Source organism: Mauremys mutica, chromosome 18 (genome assembly GCF_020497125.1).
Source record: "Mauremys mutica isolate MM-2020 ecotype Southern chromosome 18, ASM2049712v1, whole genome shotgun sequence".
Lineage (NCBI taxonomy): Eukaryota > Metazoa > Chordata > Testudines > Geoemydidae > Mauremys > Mauremys mutica.
In genome coordinates this window covers 18033134-18055000 of record NC_059089.1, presented here as the reverse complement: position 1 = coordinate 18055000, position 21867 = coordinate 18033134, and the positions used below count along the sequence as shown (strand labels likewise).

Here is a 21867-nt window from a genome sequence, read left to right as displayed (position 1 = left end):
TTCTGTTCTTCAGGGGAGGTCCTGCCCTCATGTGCTGCTCAACAGCCTCCCACCGACCTCAGGGAGAGACACGCAGGGCCTGAGTTGGGCCTTGCCAGGTTTGGGAATCAACCAGCTGACGTCTCACTGGGGCTGTGGCCAGCCAGAATAAAAGCCACCGCTAGGGTGCAAACCACCCGCCATCAACCGTTTCTAACGAGGTAAGTCAACTCCTGAGCCCAGCTGTGGCCATTTGCACGGGGCGTCTCGGAGACACGCAGACAAGCGGCCTGGATGGAATCCTTGACGCTTTTCGAAGGAGCCGAGAGTTGGGCACCAAATGCCTATTGAGTTGGGGGCCTCCAGATCCTTTAGTCTCCCTAGGAAAATCTCAGCCTCGGTCTGATGAGCTGGATCCTGTGTCATTTCAGACCATGCTGGCCCCAGAGCCCAGACTGACAGCTTCCGAGGAAGGAACGGGCTGCACCACAGCTCACTAGGAAAGCGCTGACCCAGCCTCCCTGCCATAGACAGTTCCTGAAGGAGCCTGGGGACCGCTGCGAAAGCAGAACATGAAATGAAATCAGCGCCAGAGCTGGCTGCCGGGGTGTTTGCTTCCAGAGGGAGCTTAGTTTTAACAGATTTAATCAGATCCCTTTTAAAGGTAATTGAGGCTTTGTCTGCACTAGACGCTACGGTGCCAGATTTCCAGCAGTGGTGCAGCTGCAGGGCTAGCAACGGGCAGGCACTAGCATGGCTCAGGCACAGGTGAGTTCGGACTCATGCTCTGGGCAGATTCTCAGGGGACAGTAAAGAGAGAGGTTGTGTGAGCCTCTGGATCAGGTACTGCACGGGGACTCTGGAGACGCCTCCTACCGGTAACTCAAGAGGCAGAACCAGTGCCACTTGGGGTCCTGGTCTCGCTCCGTGCCTCAATTTCCCCATTTGCAGAATGGACAGAGATTGTGGCAGAGATGCCAAGTGTCATTATTAGACTGTATGGGAAGGGAAAGCCTTAGGAAATCCAAGTGCCTCCTACCCCCACACAAGGCCCATGATTCAGCGTGCCACCTTCCACCCCCCATCCTCACTCCAAATTCCTGCACCAGGCCTGCTTGGGGGCACAGAGTGAGTCCAACAAGGGGAGATTAGGAACAGGTGTATCTACGGCATGAGGGAGGGGGGCTATTGGATGGGGAGGGAGGAGCCTGTGCTGTGCCCCACCCCGAGCCGTAATGAATGGGGAGACACCACGTTCTCAGCAGTGCTGCGTTTGGAGCACAGCATGTGACACCAGACTAGAGTGTGGGCAGTGATCCTCATGCCCCTGCCCTGGCACCTCTGGGCCAAGGATTTCGGGCAGCGGCAGCCCTTGATACAGGGATCTTGAGAGCGGGGGGGCCGGGCCTAAGCGGAACTCAACCCAAAGGAAGGCCTGTCACACCGCGGCTTTTCTGATAAGCTGGCGCAGCACCAGCGTTCACTGGGCGTCCCAATGCCCCGCATAATGGGGCCCCCACCTCAACGGCAGCTTTGGGGGCTACCACAGTCGCACTAGTTAATCATAAGAAGCACCCCCCTTACCTCCTCCCCAGCCCAGCGCGTCCCCACGGCCATGCCCCTCCATGTGGAGGGTTAAACAGGAGTCCAGAGACCTGCCTGCCCCCTCCCACCCCAACCTTTTGGCTTAGCGGGGAGTCAAATCCAAGTGACGCTCTTGTGAGGAACACACCGCCCGGGGCTGCTCGGCCACCATCCCCCCATAATCCCCCCGCCCACACACCCCTTCCCCCAGGCCACAAGAACCCGCTCTTGTTAATCATTGATGAAGCTCGTTAATTGGCGTTTGCCAGGCAGCGAGAAGAGCAGAGAGCAGGGACGGGAAATTCATTACTGCCTGGCGAGGAGACACTTGATTGAACTAGAGAAGGGAGGGGGGAGTGGAAAGGGGGCAGAAGGGAGGGGGGAGTGGAAAGGGGGCAGAAGGGAGGGGGGAGTGGAAAGGGGGAAGAAGGGAGGGGGGAGTGGAAAGGGGGCAGAAGGGAGGGGGGAGTGGAAAGGGGGAAGAAGGGAGGGGGGAGTGGAAAGGGGGAAGAAGGGAGGGGGGAGTGGAAAGGGGGCAGAAGGGAGGGGGGAGTGGAATGGGGCTGCTTCCCCTTCCCACAGGGCGCATGGCGTGGCGGGAGCAATGGGGGGTGAGGGGTGGGTGCAGCCATCGCCCTGTGGAGTAGTTTCATGAGCCTTCCAGGGCATTGGCCTGTTACCCACCTCCCAAAACGAGGACTTGCTCCTCCAACGAGCCAACAAGGCTTAAGATGCAGGAAAAGCGAGTTTCACACCCACTGAACCGGGCGTGCAACAATTACTGTCTCACATGCACACTGGCAGGGAGGGGCTGGGGAGGGAGAGTCTAGGCCCCAGAGTCCATTGCAGCTGAAGGCCTGTTGCCTAGGGATGCCCAGGCCTAGAGGTGGGTGCTGACGTCAGGGGCGAGAGGAGTTTCCCGGCCTCACAGGATCACAGCTCAGTGCAGAGCTTTTCAAGCAGGCAGGCCAGCTCCGAAGGGAAGGGAGAAGGGGATGGAGCTCCCTGTGAGTGACAAATAGGAAACATGTCAGGGAGGCTCCCTGGGCCACATCCTAGGCCAGCAGGGTCTGTCTGTAAAGCTCCCTAGATATTCACACGGGGCAGCCATCTCCTCACACCCAACCGTCTCCCAGGTTACTACAGCAGCCACCAGCAGTGACTGAAGCAGGGACTTCTGGAGCGAAACACCCGAATCACCAACAGGCTCTGTAGCTGGGGCTGTAACTCCTGGCCTCTGTGGACTAGGCAAAGGGGGGGGGGGCCATAACACACAGCAACCAGTGGGTCACATTATATTGTACCATCACGAGTGACGTTGGTGCCCTAAAATTTTCCCTTCTACAGCATCGTTAAGCTGAGCATCTTAAAGCCCTTGACAAACATCCAACCTGTGAGGCGTTATGCTCATGCTACAGATGGGGCAACAGGTGGCAAAGTGACTGGCCTGAGGTCATACAGTGAGTTGAGTTGAGACGAGAACTCAGAAGTCCTGGTTCCTGGCCTCTTGCTCTGGAATAGACAGTAGCACTGAATGCAAAGATGGGGGCTACGCAGACACCGAAATGAGATATTGGGAGCAACAGACCTAGTTTATTTGCTGCTATATGGCACTTTTCACCCAACAATTGCCAAGCACCTTACAAAAGTGAGTTAGCATCATTATCCCTGCTTTCCAGGGAGGCCAAGCAACTTGAGCAGTGGCCCATGGCAGAGCTGGGACTATTGTCTCCATCTCCAGTATCCCAGCCCTGTGCTGTAACCACTGCACTGCACTGCCGCTAGCCAATGCTGCTTCCAGCCTGGATCTGGAATATCTAACTATGAACGTTCTCATGCAAAAATGAATTAACGGTGGAGCAAGCTAGAGACACACTGCTGGGCGGGCCAGCTCCAAGTGACAGCATCCACAGAGCAGTGGGCCTGCACTGACTTACCCACAGTTAAGATGGCACCACCATTGCCTCTTATGCAGCCCATACTCAAAGTCGCTCAGATTGGGTATGTCTGCCGTGTAAAAAAGGCGTGTCCTTAACACGGGTGAGCTAACTTGGGTTAAAAAAAGCAGTGAAGACAGAGTTACTTGGCTTTGAACTCAGGTTAGCCACTCGCGTTAAAGCCCACAGGGGAGTCTTGGGTTGAACCTGAGCTGCTAACCCATGTTAAACACTGAGTCACTATGTCTTCACTGCTGTTTTAACCTGAGTTAGCTAACCTGAGTTAAGGCCATGCCTTGTTTTTTGCAGTGTAGACATACCCTGTGTGATCCTATCCCTGACACTGGCATCCTCTACCAGGCCCGCTAAGACAGTAGCCAGCCCCTACTGGTACGTCCTCACTGCAGCTAGGAGCCAGCCTTGGACCCTGGGGGCAGGGACAGGCCGAGCTCACATGGCCAGCCTGAGCCTTCACCGGTGCTGCAACGGCGCAAGCCCCTCTAGCACAAGCCTGTCTACCCTGGTTGGGAGGCTCCCTCCCAGCCGCAGTACAGACATATCCCAAGACTCTCCTGCCACGAGACATCCACCAGGCACCCCCTCGGAAGAAGAATCACGCTATCCCCTCAATTCTTCTCACCCGCCAGGGAAGTCAGCTGCCTCTCTCAGGCTCTTCTTGAGCCCTTTCTTAAGCACGGACATCGCTAGGTGCATACACACTTCAGTGCATAACAGACTGTTGAGTCTGCAGTGGGGCTGGCTGGATGTAACTGAGTGCAGACTCTGGCCCTGTTTGCACCATATAATGTGCACTGCACGCTACCCTCAGGGACCAAGGATTTTCAGGATGATCGGAATTAGTTACTATATAGCCCAAGGGAATGTAGCACTTACAGGCACTCAGCAACCTGCAGGATTGGGCCCTTAGATTACTAATCATCCTCGTTATTTATGTTACGGAAACACCCAAATGGCCCAAGCAGGATCGAGGTCCCTTGAGGGATTAGCACTTGTCTTTTAGGAGGCAGCCCGGCAGCCCAGCTTTACGCCAGCTTCTTCACGCACATGAGCAACCACAAACGCACCATGTGACTGCACAGAGCCTACAAAAGCCCCTTTCATACCGTATATTTCATACCAGTTCCTTGGGTTTTATAAGACAGGATGTACATAACCCACTGCAACACAGCGTCCTGCCTCTCACAGCAGAGGTAGGCCTGGGTTGTGATCATTTGAAGGGGATTCTTTAGTGGGGCTGTGGGACACAGGGAGATTGCTATGGTTCTTTCTGGCTCCTAGATTCATCTGTCTTGGTGCCTAAAGCCTGGCTCGAACTAGCAGTCTGGGATCAGCATGCTGACTACACTGCCTATGAGCGAGAGAGACTCCTTTGACCAGGGGAAGAGACAGTCTCATCTTCGGTGGGACTCTCCTGATGCAACCCAGAGACCTACAGGGAAATGCTGGTTCTTGAAGGGAAAAGGACGTAAAGTGGCTGGAAACGTCTTACCTGAGAAGCCGTATTTGCTAGTTGGATAAAGATGGCGGGAATCTCCATCCAGGAATGCACGACTCAGTTACTCAAGATGAGCCTTTAGTAGTATTAGCTGTTGTCTAGTACAATGGCTCTCACTCAGGGGTACGTGTACCCCGAGGGGTACGCAGAGGTCTAGGGGGTACAGCAACTCATCTAGATATTTGCCCAGTTTTACAACAGGCTACATACAAAAGCATGAGCAAAGTCAGCATGAATTAAAATTTCATACAATGACTTGTTTATACTGCTCTCTATATAAGCCCCGTGGTTTTCAGTTTAAACCAATTTTTACCGAAAAAATCCTGGGTTTTACAAAAAGTATTAGTTTTTTTCCAATTTTTACCCTACTTTTGTATCATTCAAATATATAAAAAAATCCTTGTTTTATTAGGAAAATACAATCCATTGCACGAGATCTATGTATTACGATAATATATTAGTCTGTGTGTATATGCAAAGCTGCCTGTTGAAGTAAGGCTATTGTGACAAAGTTCCTCCTACCTTGGTGGGTCCTGCGCTTATTGGCAGATTTGCTCACCTCACAGATTTACCCCGTGGGTCGGGAAACAGCCCAGAGACCTTCCCCTCTGGTACAGCCACAGTCCAGGTCAATTCCTCCTGTGTTTGATCAGGAGTTGGGAGGTTTGGGGGGAACCTGGGCCCACCCTCTACTCCGGGTTCCAGCCCAGGGCCCTGTGGATTGCAGCTGTCTAGAGTGCCTCCTGGTACAGTTGTACAACAGCTACAACTCCCTGGGCTACTTCCCCATGGCCTCCTCCAAACACCTTCTTTGTCCTCACCACCGGACCTTCCTCCTGATGTCTGATAACGCTTGTACTTCTCAGTCCTCCAGCAGGATGCCTGCTCACTCTCAGCTTCTTGCACGCCTCTTGCTCCCAGTTCCTCACACACACTTCCTCTCCTCTGGCTCCCTGGCTCTCCCTGGCCTAACTGGAGTGAGCCCTTTTATAGCATCAGAGGGGCCTTAATTAGAGTCAGGTGCTTAACAGCCTCACCTGACTCTTAGCAGGTTAATTGGAGTCAGGTGTTCTCATTAGCTTGAAGCAGCCCCTGCTCTGGTCACTCAGGGAACAGAAAACTGCTTATCCAGTGGCCAGTATATCTCCCTTCTACTACTCTGCTGTTCCCAACTGGCCTGGGTCCATCACATTATGTATTAGTCTAGAAAATACACACAATAAACAGGCACCGCACGCATGCTCTGAAGTGCGTGCGCATCTGAACGTACTGATGAATTTCACGCTCAGCACGTACACATTTCAAGCTGTTAGCAGAAACCGGTTTAAAGATTTGAGACACTAAAATGGGAAGAAAATGAAAATCTGTATCAGAATACGTTTGAGAACACAGGAAGTATTCAAAAGTTTAAAGAAACAAAACAAAAAAACAGGCGAAACGGATGAAGTTGAGTGTATGTGCTGTAAATGGTATGACCCAATTATTAAATGTAAATATTTATAGGCTAATACTTCTAAGTCTGCAACAGTAAACTGTTTATTCTAATGAAAAGTTTTATTTGGGGAGTAGAGATATATTGTTTTCTTAAAATCAGAGGTGTCACTGTGTTTTGAGTTCTGTTTTAGATCTGCAGCAAACCACCTTGAATTCCATTCATCAAAGGATTAATCTACGGTACTGAATACGTTTTCCCCCGTCCACCAAAATAAACCCTGATATTTACCCAGAAAAATTAAGAGTTTTTTCTATCGATTTTCACCTGTTTTTGTTGTTGTAGTAATAAACAGATAAATTCCCACAAAAAAATTAAATAAAATTAAAAAAAAAACCGAAAACAAAGGGCCCTTTCTACATACTATACACTGAAATGTAAGTACAATATTTTATAATTATATGGTAAAAATGAGAATTTAAGCAATGTTTCAGTAGTAGTGTGGCTGTGACACTTTTGTGGCTTTATGTCTGATTTTGTCAGCAAGGAGTTTTTAAGTGAGGTGAAACTTAGGCTACTCAAGACAAATCAGACTCCTGAAAGGGGCACAGGCCTCTGGAAAGGTTGAGAGCCACTGGTCTAGTATAGCAGACCATGGGCTAGGGCTGTGGATTCTATTCCTGGCTCTACAAGTGAACTTAAACAAGTCACTTTATTTCTCCATGCCTCGGTTTCCCCTCACTCCCTTTGTCTGTCTTGAGACTGTACGCAGTTTGGTGCAGGTACTGCCTCTTATTCTGTGTTTATACTGCACATAGCACAAAGAGGCCCTGATCTCAGTTGGGATCTGGACACTCTACTGTAATATAAATTATAATAACAACTTTAAGCCCATTATTTTGAAATAGAAGGATCCTGAGCATTAATAGTCTGTCATCTGATGTTTTTTGGTCTACTGACTTCCCCTCATAAAAATTCAAGTTTAAAAATGTAAACAGTGTCTCTGGTTAAACATTAAATACACACCACATTCCTAACCCCCCGGGCTCAGCATGCCTGTCTGGATTCAGAGACTAGTTCAAAAGGCAGGTTTGCTATTGGTGTGCCACCAGTAGCTGCTTGTGACTGGGCAGCACACAGGGAAGGGAGCCATTTACACACATTAAAAGAATTTTGATTTATTCTTATATCCTAATTCCCATCTTCCTCCTTATGTAGCCAACAACCAGCAGCCTCAGCAACACCTAGGATCAGCAAACCTACTTCATTATCTGCCTTGTTCTGCGACAGTCGTGTTGTCCAAAGTTCTTCCACACACAAGGCTGTGTTATGCTCAGATCCATTGACATCAATAGGAGTTAGGCACTGAAATACTTTTGAGGATCTGGGCCCCAGGTCTTATCTACATTTGCAAGGAATCTGCTTTTGAAACACAACCTCCACTAAACCGGGTTCTAGCAGAGTTTGGTCAGCCAGTGTAGACAGGGTAAACCAGATGAGACTCACTGGTCGCGCAATTAATTTTTTTAATCGCTTAGCAGCCCTAGTTTTAAATAAAACTGGGCTTGTTGCTTGGGTAATTCTCCTTGCTCCTAATGGATTTTCACCACTACCGCATTCATGGAACAGCTCCATAGCAGCTCTGAAATGGATAGTTACTCCAAAGGCAAATGAACTGGCCCCCACTGAAGGGAAACCCTTTCTTCTCATCCACAGCATGTGTGGGGGAGAAATGTGAAGGCAGGAGATTGCTCCTCAGACCAACAGAAGACCCCCAACAGGCTTAAATCCCATATGCACGCTAGACTGGGAAGGATAATCTTGTGGATAGGGCACGAAACCAGGACTCGAGAGCACTGGGATCAAATCTCGGCTCTACCACTGTGTGAGTCTGGGCAAGTTTTAGCCTTGTGTAGAAATGGGAGATCCTACCTCCTAGGGAGACTAAAACCCATTTGTGATGGGGAGATGCTCAGATACCATAGTGATGAAACCCATATAAGTACCTCCATAGCCAATAACATGGTGGGGGGGAACTGCTGTGGCATCACCAAGGACAGTCAGTATTTTCGTATCAGGGAGGAAGGATCCGAACTGGAGAATCTCTTCAGAATAACATTTATCACTTACAAAGAGCCAACCAAAAGGGCCCGAAAGAAACCCACGTTCAGCTCAGAAAGGAAAAGGAACCGACAAACATGATTCCATGTAGAAGTCTAAGATATGCCTCAGAGGCAGGATAATTTGAGGAAGGTTCAGGAAACACGCCCTAATCTTTCATTAGCATAGAACAACCCCGCCCAGCTGCATAATTTGTATCTCTAGGACAAAAAAGCTTGCAGCAGCCCTCACACAGGGAATTGCTCAGACAATAATCGTAATTCTCAGAGAAGCAGCATTGTCTGGTAATCCCAGTTTGCGAGAGACTCGGCTATACGGCCCTACATAGACTCATCACTGAGCGCCCCACAACGCTCCCACTGTGAAGCTGGCCTCATCCTCTTGCCTTTGCGCCTCTGGGCAGTGGGGGATTGCGCGCCTGTAGCACACATGCTTTTCAGTGCGTTTGATTGTTGTGCTGGTGCTCTTTGTGCGAACCAGGAAGCTGGGGGCCCAGAAGTGCTGCTACCGCAAGCGGCAGTACAGAAAGCAGGAGAAAGAGAGAAAAAAGAATGAGAGAGAAATAAAGTAAGAAAGAAGAAGAGAGGCAATGTCACGCCCAGAGACAGAAGCTAGGCACGTGGACTGGATCTTGGAATCGGCACCTTGGATGGCTTCAGAGCTTCTTGTTTCACCACCTATATTACAGCACCAGGCAGCCAGGGTTGGGAGAACACGCAGATAAGCTAACGGAGCAGTGGATAAATGAAATACGACTCTTTTGATGCCTCTGCAGCATTAGGCAGGTTCTCTCTGCAGCCTGCAAGGGGTCAGAGTAGGATTTCGCTGCTCTCTGTCGCCCCTTCCGTAGAGGGACACGACAATGCAGTTGTCTCGCTCCTCCCCCCTGCCCCCCTCCCAGCATGCCTTCTGCACCCTCTGTCCTCTCCGTTCCTTCAGAGCTCAGCTCCCTCTGGGTTAATCAGGAGGAGGAGATGAAGCAAATGCCAGTCAAGCATCCCCACTGCCCCTTATAGAAAGGGAGCTTTCCACAATGCCCAGGAAGTACTGGGTGGGAGCCTGGGCTTATGGCGTGGGAGAAAAAGCCACACCCAGCGCTGGGGCCATGCTGTGAGCTCTTCCATTCAAAATCCCAGCCCTGAAAACACCAGGGGAACCTCCCTTCCCACTGGGCAGGGGGTCCTCAAGTTGCAGCTGCTCCTCTGCCTCCGATGGAAGGTAGAATGGGAAGGGACGTCAAATGACTGCGCTGCCCTCTCTGCAGAGAATGCACTCGCGCTGCGCTTCCAGTGGGGCACCTCTACTACAGCAGCGCCGTGGCTCCAGCCAAGATCAGGGCCCCGCTGTGCTAGGTGCTGTACATACACTGTCCCTGCACCAAAGAGCTCAGTGTAAATAGACAAAGGAGGGGAAGGGCAACAGCTTACCCACGGTCACTCAGCAGAGCCAGGACTAGAACCCACGCTCCCTGAGTCACAGCCCAGTCCATTGGACCATGCTGTCTCTAGACACAGGAGGCTGCGTCCACCACCAAGGGATCCTCGACCTGGACCACTGTTCCCCCATTTCCTTCACTCCTAAGGCACCACTGCCCTCTATGTCCTTGGGAGTGAATTAGATTAGCCAGCCCTACTGAGTGACACCCTCTACCGATACAGCAGGTCCCCCCATGCTGCCCTGGCAACAGAGAAGCCACCGGTAGGGATGGGAGGGGAGTTCAGTTGCCACGGCCTGCCCAGTCCCTGCCCTCTCTGCTGAGACTGCTGACCAGTCAATGCCAGTCGTGGTGACGGCTCAAGGGTGGACATCTGCCCAGTAGGAAGGGGACTGAAACCCGACATCTTGTTCCATGTAGATCATGGGTTCTATGACAAGCGTCAGGGTGTCACATTCACCCAGCCTTTCCCATACTGCTAAATGGGGGGCTGGGAGTGCTGACTAGATCTGGTTACATGGAGGTGGGGGGATGCTGTGTGGTCCCAGTATGGCACAGGTTGAATATCCCTGTCATAGGCCATCACCTGATACTAACTTGGGGTCCCCACCAACCCAGCTGGCTTGGAAGTGGTGACCTGGGCAGAGAAGCAAACCCCACCGCTGTCCTTCCCCACTGGCTTCAGCATAAACAGGGCTCAGGCGCTTTTACCAAGATGTCATCTCACCTTGCACAGAATAGGCACAGCTGGAGCAAAAGTCTCTGTGTATCTTTCAAACCATCAGGTCCCCCATTTCCCCCTTCACATCTCCTGATCCCTCCTCCTGGGACAGAAGACAAACACTCGGGCGGCATTGCCCCACAAGAGCTCTCCCGAAGAATCATACCAGCAGCTCTAGAAGTGGGAGAACATGAGGTGATCATGCAGTGGCTGGTCCCCAAGCCGCCCGCCCTCAGCCCAGCTGTCTGCCTCTGTCCCGCTCTGAACGCACGCAGGCTGGATGGATGCTCTCCCTCCTCCAGCTAAGCCTCCCTTGCACATCCTTGTAAATATTAATTGCCACTGACAAGAAGCACGGCAACAAGTGAGCCAGCGCGAGAAACAGCCTCTTGCAGCTGCTACTTCTCAGCCTGCACACAGCTCCGGACTCTGCTTGCCCAAGTAAAGCAAGTGCATGAACCTCAGCAGGACGTTCTGGAGAGAAGAACTGACTGGTTTACTTTGGGAGTGAAGGGAAACTGCAGTTGAGCCTCTTAATTTCTAGTCTGACACAATCAGATCTTACATTCATCCGGGATCCCAGAGTGCTCGAAACTAGACATCCAGGGATCACCTCCCCCACCGCCAAAATACAGCCACTTCTGGGGTGGAACATAATGTCTGTTTAACACTGCACGTTAATGCTACACAAGAGTTTAGTGCAGGACCTGAGATTGCTGGAAAATCACTCCTCAGGACACACACCACTAAAAATGCTGAGATGCCACAACAACTGTGTTAAAGCTGCGTAAGACAGACAGACTTGTTCGGTGACAGCGCTCAGCTACACAACAGCTCTGGAAATGGTCAGACACGAAATGCACATGGCAAACATACCTGGGTCCAGCTCCTAAAAGAGGGCCTCTATTTTCCCCTTGGCCACCATGGGCCTGGTCTGCAGACACGCCGAGAACCTAAACTGCAGCTGAAGCTAGTAAGGGCTGCAGTATTAAGCAGCACTGAAAACCCGGCTCGAGGTCTGCTTTCAGGAGCACAGGGCGCAGAGCCCCACATCAATACAATACACAGAGGCCATGCACTGCCTTGCAATAGGAAGAGCTGCCTGTGTTTTGGGTTTGCCCAGGAATGCTGGGAAGACATTTAACCACGGGGAAGGTAGCTCTGGAGTTCCCCAGCTATCTAGGGGGCTGTCTAAGGAACTGCACACCCACCTGCTCCCAGGGGCTGCTTATACCGGCCTGACACAGTGATTAAGATTCTGGTGGCACTCCAGCTGTGTGGTTCTACTGGCAGCACTAACAGCAGGCAATTATAAGGGAACTAAGTCTAGTGCAGACAAGACCCTAGAGAGAAGGCAGAAAAGGCTAGTTGCTAAGCAGACCTGGGCTACCTGGCAGTATAACAGGAAAGTCTGCAGTGCAGAAAGCAGCTGGATTTGGAGAGGGACCTGGATTCGGAAAGGGACCTGGATTTTACTCCTGAGTCTGTGTCACTGACTCTCTAGGTGACCTTGGGAAAAACACTTCATCTGTGCTTGCTTTTCCCAGCTATAAAACGTGCCTAATAACGTGCACCTGTCTATATGCAGTGCACTGAGATCTACAGCCGCAGAGCGCGATAGGTGCTTCCTCTTTGCAATCTCGTCTCTGTTTTATCTGATAAGCAATGGAGGTATTTTAAAAGTAATCGGCTCAGCTAATAAACCTTAATTCTAGGGCCGAACAATCCAGTGTCTAAAACAGGGTTTCTCAAACAGGGGTCGCTGCTTGTGTAGGGAAAGCCCCTGGCGGGCCAGGCCGGTGTGTTTTCCTACACAAGCGGCAACCCCTGTTTGAGAAACCCTGGTCTAAAATAACTCCACAATGGGTGACCCTCTGGCGCTTGCTGCCATCCAATTTCTGGGGGTTTTGTCCCTCTCCACAGTTCAAGTGTCTTTTCTGTCCCGTATTCGCTTCCCAAATCCTCCCTCTCTTAATATGATCTTTGCCAGCCAGCCATTAATTAGCAGGGGGAGAGAACAGCACTGCAGAGAGCATCTTTCCCTGCCCTTTTTCTTTCAAAAAATCTGTGACATACTTGGAGTCTATTACTCTGGGCAAGAATCTTATGACCCACTAGGGTCTTGTGCATGGCAGTGTACACAGTGCTGATCCAGCTCGCCTCCAAAATGTCTTGCTTGTCATTTGGCTCAGTGATTTGGCCCTGGCTCCACACTAACGTCTGCAGTGGAATGAATCTGGTGTTCCAGGCAGAGAGCCATAGGCAGAAAAGTGAACAGAACCGTGAGATCTATTCATTGCACCATTCTGCCTCCAGGGATACAACGATTTCCACTAAAGGAATGGCCTCTGGCACCAGGTTTGCCCAAGGCCAGCAAAAATAAGACATAACGAAGCCCCAATTCTGTAGCCCCTAATTCAGAAAAACATGTAAAAGTGACTAGCTTATCACTGCTGCGTTTTAACTTTATTTTCCCAGAGAGTTCAACCAGCCTCTAGATTCCACAGGAAATATAAATCAATAGTCATAGTTTGCTCTTAAATTAACATCCATTAATTCAGTGCATTACTGTTGAGCAACAGAGTCAATTTTGTGGCTGTACTGTAAAGGAGTAACAAATAATGATACTGGAATGAGTTTAAAATCCACAAAGTACATCATCTGGAATAGGATACAGTTCTTAGGAAAAGAGCATCTTATTCTTTCTGGGCCCAGTTTTTCAACCTGGACCTCCATTTCTGCAGGCATAATTCTGTATTCACAAAGAACTGCACCCACCCTGTATGCCCTCTTCCAGGTTCTTTCCTGGAAATTCATTGCGTACCCAAAAAATGCAGCTGCTAAAATGGGGACCTGGGCTGCAATCCTGCAGTCAGATCCGCCCAGGGGGACCCTTATACCAGCATGGATCTAAGGGCAGCCTTGCCAATGCCCATGATATTTAGTGTTTTTGGCTTAAAGCCCCAGCTGCTGGGGTCATGTGATTAGGTGAGATTCTCAGCTTTCATTTAAAAAAATGGTTCTAGCCCTTCTGGTTGCAGAAAAAAGCTTGAAAACTTGAAGCCTAAAGCATCAAAAACCAGAAAACACATAAAAATCACCTGCATATGCACTCTCTTAAAAAAAACTCAAGATTTTAGGGCCCTGACTCATGATTTTTGAACATGTGGGAGTGACAATGCTGCAACTGCAGGACTGGGACTGTGGTTTGCAAATGAGACTCCCCGGTGCTGTGTTGTTATTCTGACATGACCCCATGTCATATTATATATATATTTACAGGCATATTTACTGTGCCTATCATCCCAGCACCTGGGCTCACGTGACATGGTTCGATTACAAGCAATAACTCAGCCACAAGGATCAGAAATACCCCAACACCACAGAACAGAGCCACGACTTAAGGTACTTCGGCCGCAGTTCTGCAAAGCACTTAAGCATATGCTTAGCTCCTACTGCAGCCAGTGAGACTTGAGCACATGCTTAAAGTTAAGCACATGATTAAGTTCTATGCTGACTCAGGGCCTTTGCGAGGCTAAAGAGCAGAAAGCACTTACTTTGCCGCTCAGGCCCTTATTTCCTCATGGGACAAAATATCCAGCAGTGAAAGCCGTCCTGCTAAGCTACCTCGACAGAGCACTGAGAGGCTTAAGCAATTAATGATTATGAAGCACTTTAAGAAGCTGGGAAACACACTATGGAAGTGCAAAGATTTACATTCGTTATTATTAATTATTATTATTACCATTCACTGTTGGCTTCTGCTGTATTCCCCTATGGGGCACCGCCTGGCCTCCCAAGAAAGGTTAGATCTCGCTTTACATTTCATCCAGGCTCCACTCAGGCTGGATTCACTCTGACACTTCTCACGGGGGCAATGAGCCCCGGGGCCAGATTTTTAAAGGTGTTCAGGTGCTTAAAGATGCAGAGAAGTAGCTAAACCCAGCTCCTCAAAGGCATTAGGCACCTACCTTCCACTGATTTCAATGGGAGCGAGGTGCACAAACACCTTTAAGGATATGGGTGCTTGTTACTGTTGAAAATCTCACTAGACGTCTATCAGCAGCTGTAGGTAACTAAATACCTTTAAAATTTGACTTTTAATACTGTAAGTCAGTAGTATAACTGGCAATAGAACCCAGGAGTCCTGGTTCCTAGTCCTCTGCTCTGAGGGCTATATAGCACTGCCCATATGCCTTCTTAACAATGCCTTAGCCCAATACAACTTTTTCTGAATAGGGAAAGTGCAGCATAAGGTTTCTGAGACACAGCCAAGCTTGACATTGTTATGTGCATCTATAGAACGTGTCTGTACTGATAACCTTGTACAGTAGAGCAATGGAGGATGGGCTCTACCCAGCAGTTGCTCAAATTAACAAAAGCTAAAAGATTATTTTTAAAACCCCCACAAATACATGATGATGTAACAGAAGGAAATTCCATCTTGGGGTCTGGTGCTATAGCACGGTGCTATAGTACTCAGACTACATATACACCTCTACCCCGATAGAACGCTGTCCTCGGGAGCCAAAAAATCTTACCGCGTTATAGGTGAAACCGCGTTATATCAAACTTGCTTTGATCCGCCGGAGTGCGCAGCCTCGCCCCCACCCCCAGGAGTGCTGCTTTACCGCATTATATCAGAATTCTTGTTATATCAGGTCACGCTATATCGGGGTAGAGGTGTACATGGTTCTCAATGTCATGGGAACTACACAATGGAATCATAACCTCACAGACAAGATTGGTTATCTATTAGCAGACGCCTGTTACAGAAACACCCAGGGGATATCTATCTATATGTGTATCTCAATTCACAATATAACTTGGCCAACGCACTACGCTTCATAGATTCAAAGGTCAGAAGGACCATTGTGATCATCTATTCTGACCCCCTGTATCATACAGGCCACAGAACTTCCCCGAAATAATTCCTGTTTGAACTACAGCATGAGTTTAAGAAAAACATCCAATCTTGATTTTAAAATCGCCAGCGATGGAGAATCTGCCATGACCTTTGGTAAATTGTTCCAGTGATTAATTACCCTCACTGTTACAAATTTACACCTTATTTCCAGCCTGAATTTGTTTAGCTTCAACTTGCAGCCACTGAATTTTGCATCCGACGAAGTGGGTATTCACCCACGAAAGCTCATGCTCCAATACGTCTGTTAATCTATAAGGTGCCACAGGACTCTTTGCTGCTTCTAAAGCTGATGGGCTCTATAGCATAACAGCTAGCCCGGTAGTTCTCTGCAGTAATGACCAAGGTGCTCAGGCAAAGGTTGTGTGTTCACATCCCACTAGGGTTGCTTTTTGCTATTAATGTTACCTGGGAGGTGCTCTGATGCTACGATGCTGGGCAGCAGCGTAAGACGGAATGACAAGGTTCAGGGAATTAGGCCAGGGTGGAAGGGAGGGTTTTAGTCTCTTTGAGGAGCTGCTTACTATCTGCCTGATCTAGGTATCCAGGGTACTTCCCCAGGGTAAGAAAGGGGCCCTAGTAGACAGGGCACTGAACTCAGAAGATGAGGGTTCAATCCCCACTTTAGCCAGAGACTATATTTATGTGTGTGACCTTGGGGAAATCATTTTATCATCTCTGCGCCTCCGTTCTCCATCTGTAAATGGGGATAACAGCACTTCTCTAACTCCCAAGGATCTGAGGATAAAATCTGAGGCACTCAAATATGATGGGGATGAGGGCCATGTAAGTACCTAGATAGACAGGAAAGTGCTCGCTCTTCTTGACAACTGTGGCAAAGATGCAGGAACACTTAAGCTGAAATGATTATCACCAGAGATGAGGCCTGGAATGCTGACAACTAGACAAACAGAGTCAAATTCTAGTTACACGGGTGCAGTTCTGCTGAAGTCAAGGACTCCTCATTTACCAGAGGAGAATTTGGGCCATGGGATCAAATTCTGAGTCTGGGCAGTTGGGCCTGCATGTTTTATATGCCCACTCCTGTACACGCAACCGGATTTCACCTGCACACATCCAGTTGGTGGCTGCGTGCGCAAATGTGAGTTTAGTACCTACAAAAAAAAGGTGCAGTGAGTTGCATGTGAAAGAGCAGATGTGTAAAATCAGGGACCAGCTTGCAGCTAGCTGAAAATGTGGCCCATAGTTTTTGATAGTGCTTGTCACTGGGCAGACTGACCAAAGCCAAGAGGTAGAGGGATTTTTTTGGATGGGGGAGGAGGAGCTGGGCACGCAGAAGAGAAAGCTGGAGAGAAGAATAGTGGTGACGCAATGACTGATTTAAAACAAATGACCCCTTGTTGGCCTCATCGAGCAATGGAAACATCCCCGTATGAATGACAATTTCACAATACTATTATACTTGTTCAGCATCTATTGTTGGCAAGACATAGGATATCATGATCCTTTGTCTGCCACATATTTCTCCCTCGAGGGATCCACTGCTGTGTAAAGTGAAACTACAGAGGAGACAAAAAGAGATGTCAAGGTAGCCCAGTGCCTGGTACCACTCAGCCCGGAAGTTTGTGATGGTGCTGGATTATCTCGGAACCATCCTCATTTGTTCTGAAGGACAGAAATGGAGATGAGATCGTGTCACGGCAGACAAAAGTCAGTGTGCAGGCTTGGAAGCCTTTAATGACTTGCTCCAGCGCTCTATGCACCAGACTGCCCAGTGGATGTACAGAGCAGCACTGAATGATGGAGTTGTGCAATGCACCAGAGTGGCTCTGTTCCCTATGGGAGAACCTGCTGCATCCTAATCTATTGCCTTTTTGGGTAAGTGCTGCCGTGGGACTGCAGCAGTGACAGTGGAGAGAGAGCTCCTGGCTCTGTTAGCTTTCAAGTGCTCTCCAGCTATGCAACAACAATACCTCCAACCTGTGTGCAGAGGAGCAGACTTGAACACAGCAGCCTTGGCTGTACCTTCCTGCTTTTCTTTAATACACCCTTAGCATTGATCTCAATAAGCAAAACAATCCAGCAGTTTGCAGTGTTAATAAGATTACATCAGCGATTCAAATGAAAAATCCACCCATTTAACAGAGCAGATTGTTAGGCTGATATTTAAGATTCCGGGAGAAAAAGAAGGAGCTTTCGGGTGTCTGACCCTTCACTGTGCTCCATAACACGGAGAAGATCCCTCTGCCTAATGAACCCAAACTTTGAAAGCTACAAATGGTAGAGACCTTACATTAAAAAATGCTTCTTGCTTCTAAAGTGGAGGTGGCAAGGAGGGGCAAATTGAAATGGGGTTCTCTCTGCGCACCAATGTATTGGTGACATTTCAGATTAGAGTCGGGAAGCCCCATAAAGGTCTGGAAACTGTCGATCCAGGTAAAGTGCAGATTGAGTTAGCAAGTGATGTGGGGGAGGGGAACGTTCCTTGACTGTGAGTTATTGGTTGCTTAAAGCTAGAGGGAAAAGTTTTTTAATGGGATGGGGTGTTCCCCTGACTCCCTGCCCCCACCCCCCATAAATCGCTGTCTATATTCCTCTTTCCAGGCTAACCTCCTCTGAATTCTTGCAACCGAGCACAGCAATGCTTGAGCACTCCATTAGGGGAATGATTAAGAAACTGTCAATGTTCTACAAAACCCAATGCTCAGAACTAAAAATAAACCAAGACACCACGGGGTGAGAGGGAAGGGAAAGAATTTCAGAACTCGATGCAAATTCTCCAGCAAAGCAAAGATTGCAGCAATGTTTACCACTGAACTGTTTTTTCTGTCCCTCCCTTTCACACCCCCCACGGGAGATGTTTGGGGGAGAAGGGGGAGTTCTGCTCTCCTCGCCAACACTTCAGTGCATCGTGATGTCTGAATCACCAGGCTGAGCTTCTCTAGAAAGAAATACTTGCTTGTCTGGTGCTTCTCACGGCACTGGCCGGCTAATCACTGAATCACCATAGCGGGGTTCTCCCTTCTGTGACGACCCCGTCAAATACCTGCTCTTTTCTTTTGGTTTCTTTATCAGTGCAGCAGATCGTGCAAATGCTACACACCATGACACACTTACACATCCCTCCCCTCAACCTTTGCGGGTGCACGCATTCCTGTGACACAACCAGCACATGTGCAGCAAGCAGCAGGGCCCCACACGGAAAACCAACGGCATCTTTTGATCATGACCGGCTCCTACTCCACCCCTACCCCTAGTACAAGAGCAATCGGAAAGTTGCCTGATTGTAAGGGGGTTAGAATACTTACAGTAGGTCTTCCTGGTCAGCTCTTCCACAACTTCAGGCTTCAACTTGCTGTTGGATTTCCCCATTATTGCCCAGCAGCTCTTCCTCCAGATCACTCAGTACATCAATCACTATATTGCCTTGTAACTCCCCCTCTTTCACTGAGGGGTCATCAGAAGGTTTACCTTGACTTTAAAAAAAAATTCAAAATCACCTTGGGTTCTTCTTCCAATCTCCTCTCCTTCCTAGAACAATGTTTCTTTAAAAAACAAAAAAGCAGCAGCAGCAATGGAGTAAGGGGTACAGGGGAGAATTGCTTTTGTTTTTGTGGTGCTCCAACCTTACTGGGAGATAGGATTTCAGTCCTGGAGGATTTTACCCCGCTCTTCAACTGAAGAATAACGCTAATAAACAGAATTGCTACATTCCACTTGGAGAGAGGGCTTTGGGGTTCGGCTTTTTTTGCAGCGACCAGAGCTGTGGTTACATTTCAGTCATGGTTTCTCTTAATAAAAAATTAAACACTGCAGGTTGATTTGTTTTTCCTCCCTTGCCCTTGCTTGCACAGCCTGGTAAGGAAGGTTATTGTGCAGGATCTGTGTGTATGTGCCTCTCTCTCTATCCTCCCGGTAGCTCTGTGGAGTGTTGCTGTTGTCGTCCCTGGTTACAGAACACCCTCCCCTCTTTCTTTCGCTGTGGAGCTTCAGCAGGCGAGGATTTGCTGCTGCCTGCTGCTCTGCTGATAAGGTGTTAACTGGAATCTGCCAGTCAGACAGCAGCAGGCCAATGTCTTATGTCTCCCTTTCTTGTCTCCTCACTTTCCTTTTTAGATCAATCCTCTAAAAAAACCCCACAACCCAATAACATTTTCATTCAAAACAACTCAATGGCTTCTTCTTTCTCTGCAGATGCTCTGATTTCCTTCCTCCGGGGCCTGGAGAGAAAACGCTTGTTGTCTCGAACTTGGAGCTGAGTGTCTAATGGAGATGGGAGATTCCCCCACTCCCCTCTCGCCAAAGTCGGGTATTTATCTGAGATTCACAGAAGTTAGGGACGGAAGAAACTGATTGGGTCCTTCGATCCGCCCTCTGCCAATGAAGAATCTGCCTTTGTTTTATTGGAAAGTGGCAACGATACCTTCGGAGCTATGTAAATAAATGGGATTATTATTGTCACTACACTGGTTTCTGCCTTGATGCAAAGTCCCGTTACTGCCTATAGCACGATAGCATTTTTTTGTTTTGAAGTCCCATATTCCTTCTCCCAGATTCCCTTGCCTGTGTTCTTGAGACTCTGTTTCTCTTGATGTTTTCCTGGCACCTAATAATTTACAAAGAAGTGACTTTTTGTGAATTTTGTAGATAACTCTAAGGCGTTTGCTTGCTTTCTCTCCCTTGGGGGAATTTTATAGTGAGTGTGCAGCCAGGGTAGCAGAAACCTGCAAGAAACAAAATAGATTTTCATCACTGATCTTTGTAAATCAATATTTTCCTTATCTCAAAGATAGAGCGTGCCCAGATTGGTGGAAACACCCGGCCTACCAAGCTGACTGTGTGGCAGATGATTAACATACATCCCATCTGACGACGTGTCTCTATTCCGTTTTCTACTTATGCTATTTATCTCCAAAGAGATCAAATAATATACTGCAATCTATGAGTCTTGCTACAGTCATTTTTATCAGTGAAAGGGACTCTTTCCCCTCTGGGGCCAGTCGGAAACACAGATGTTGGCCCCTTCCCTCAAAGAGCCATGTGGGTTCTTTGATGTTAAAATTAGGACTTACTAAAGACGACATACTGAGCCAGCTGATCACAGAGGTCGGAACATCACCGCCCCTTATGCACCAAACACATTAAGAGTGACCTCTCTGCACTAGACACCACATTAATATTATAACCCATAAGCAGGCGAAGATTCTGACCACCCAGCCAGTAACCTCAGCAACAAAGCACCTCCCTGCAGGCAGTTCCATTTCTTTAGGTGCACTGCTCGCTCAGGTTCAGGAGAGTGGTGAAGGAGGAAGAGCATTGATGGGGTTAAACCTGCCAAGGGAGAAGAAACCTACTGAAGTCATGCCCTCTCCTGCCAATTTCCAGTGCTTGCTCTGCCTCTGACTTGTTCGATGACCTTAGGTAAGTCAGAGGGACCATCATTTGGAGAAGTGGCCTCTGATTTTGTTTGGTATGCTTCAATTTTTGGCACCCCCAGCTTGGAGGTTTCACAGGTATTACTCAGCGCCCTCACAGGGCTCTCGTGAGAATTAATTCATTCATGTTTGTAAAGTGCAAATGGAGACCGTGCTGAGACTCTTTGAAAATCTGACCCCAATCAACCTACCCATGGGCCATACAGAGAATCACTGACAGAGGTGGAAATACAGCCCAAGAGCTCATCGCTTAGCCTAGGGCAGTGACCTTCTGGCTGGGAAAGCATTATCTAAAGTTGTATCTGTTCTTATCAGTTTAATATCTGATATGTCCTTTATTTGAGGACTGTATATTAAACCTATTCCACCTGGAGCTAAAAAACATCCATGTTTTTTTGCCACAACCCACCCAACCCCACAATCCTTTGCAGCCAGGAAGGGGAAAAGTATCTTTGAATACAGACCGGCTAACCTAGTGAGGAGGGTTTAAACTAGGTTTGATGGGGGCAGGAGACAAAAGCCCACAGGTAAGTAAAAAACATGGAGACCTGGGAGGAGGGTCAGAATCTGGGCGGAGGGAGCATGGGCCATTATAGCAGGGACAAGGGAGAGACAAGAGGGAACATAGAGGGAAATCAAATCGGTATCTTAGAAGTCTGTACACTAATGCAAGAAGTATGGGGAATCAATAGGAAGAACTAGAAATGCTAGTGAATAAACACAACTATGACATAGTTGGCATCGCAGAGACTTGGTGGGATAATACGCATGACTGGAATATTGATACAGAAGGGTACAGCTTGCTCAGGAAGGACAGGCAGG

At 48.7% G+C, this 21867-nt stretch overlaps 1 protein-coding gene and 1 pseudogene across 2 annotated transcripts in view; one reads left to right on the top strand and one right to left on the bottom strand.

The window, feature by feature from the left end:
- Nucleotides 1-20104, bottom strand: part of NCS1 (neuronal calcium sensor 1) — a 92377-nt gene extending 72273 nt beyond the window's left edge. For both annotated transcript variants that reach the window (XM_044992970.1, XM_044992969.1), the window contains exon 1: nt 18919-20104. In XM_044992970.1, coding sequence (XP_044848905.1) covers nt 18919-18982 — 64 coding nt within the window. In that variant the 5' untranslated portion in view covers nt 18983-20104. The remainder of the gene's footprint in view (nt 1-18918) is intronic.
- A 1186-nt stretch (nt 20105-21290) lies between these two features.
- Nucleotides 21291-21432, top strand: LOC123352740 (annotated as a pseudogene).
- The last annotated feature ends 435 nt before the right edge of the window (nt 21433-21867 follow it).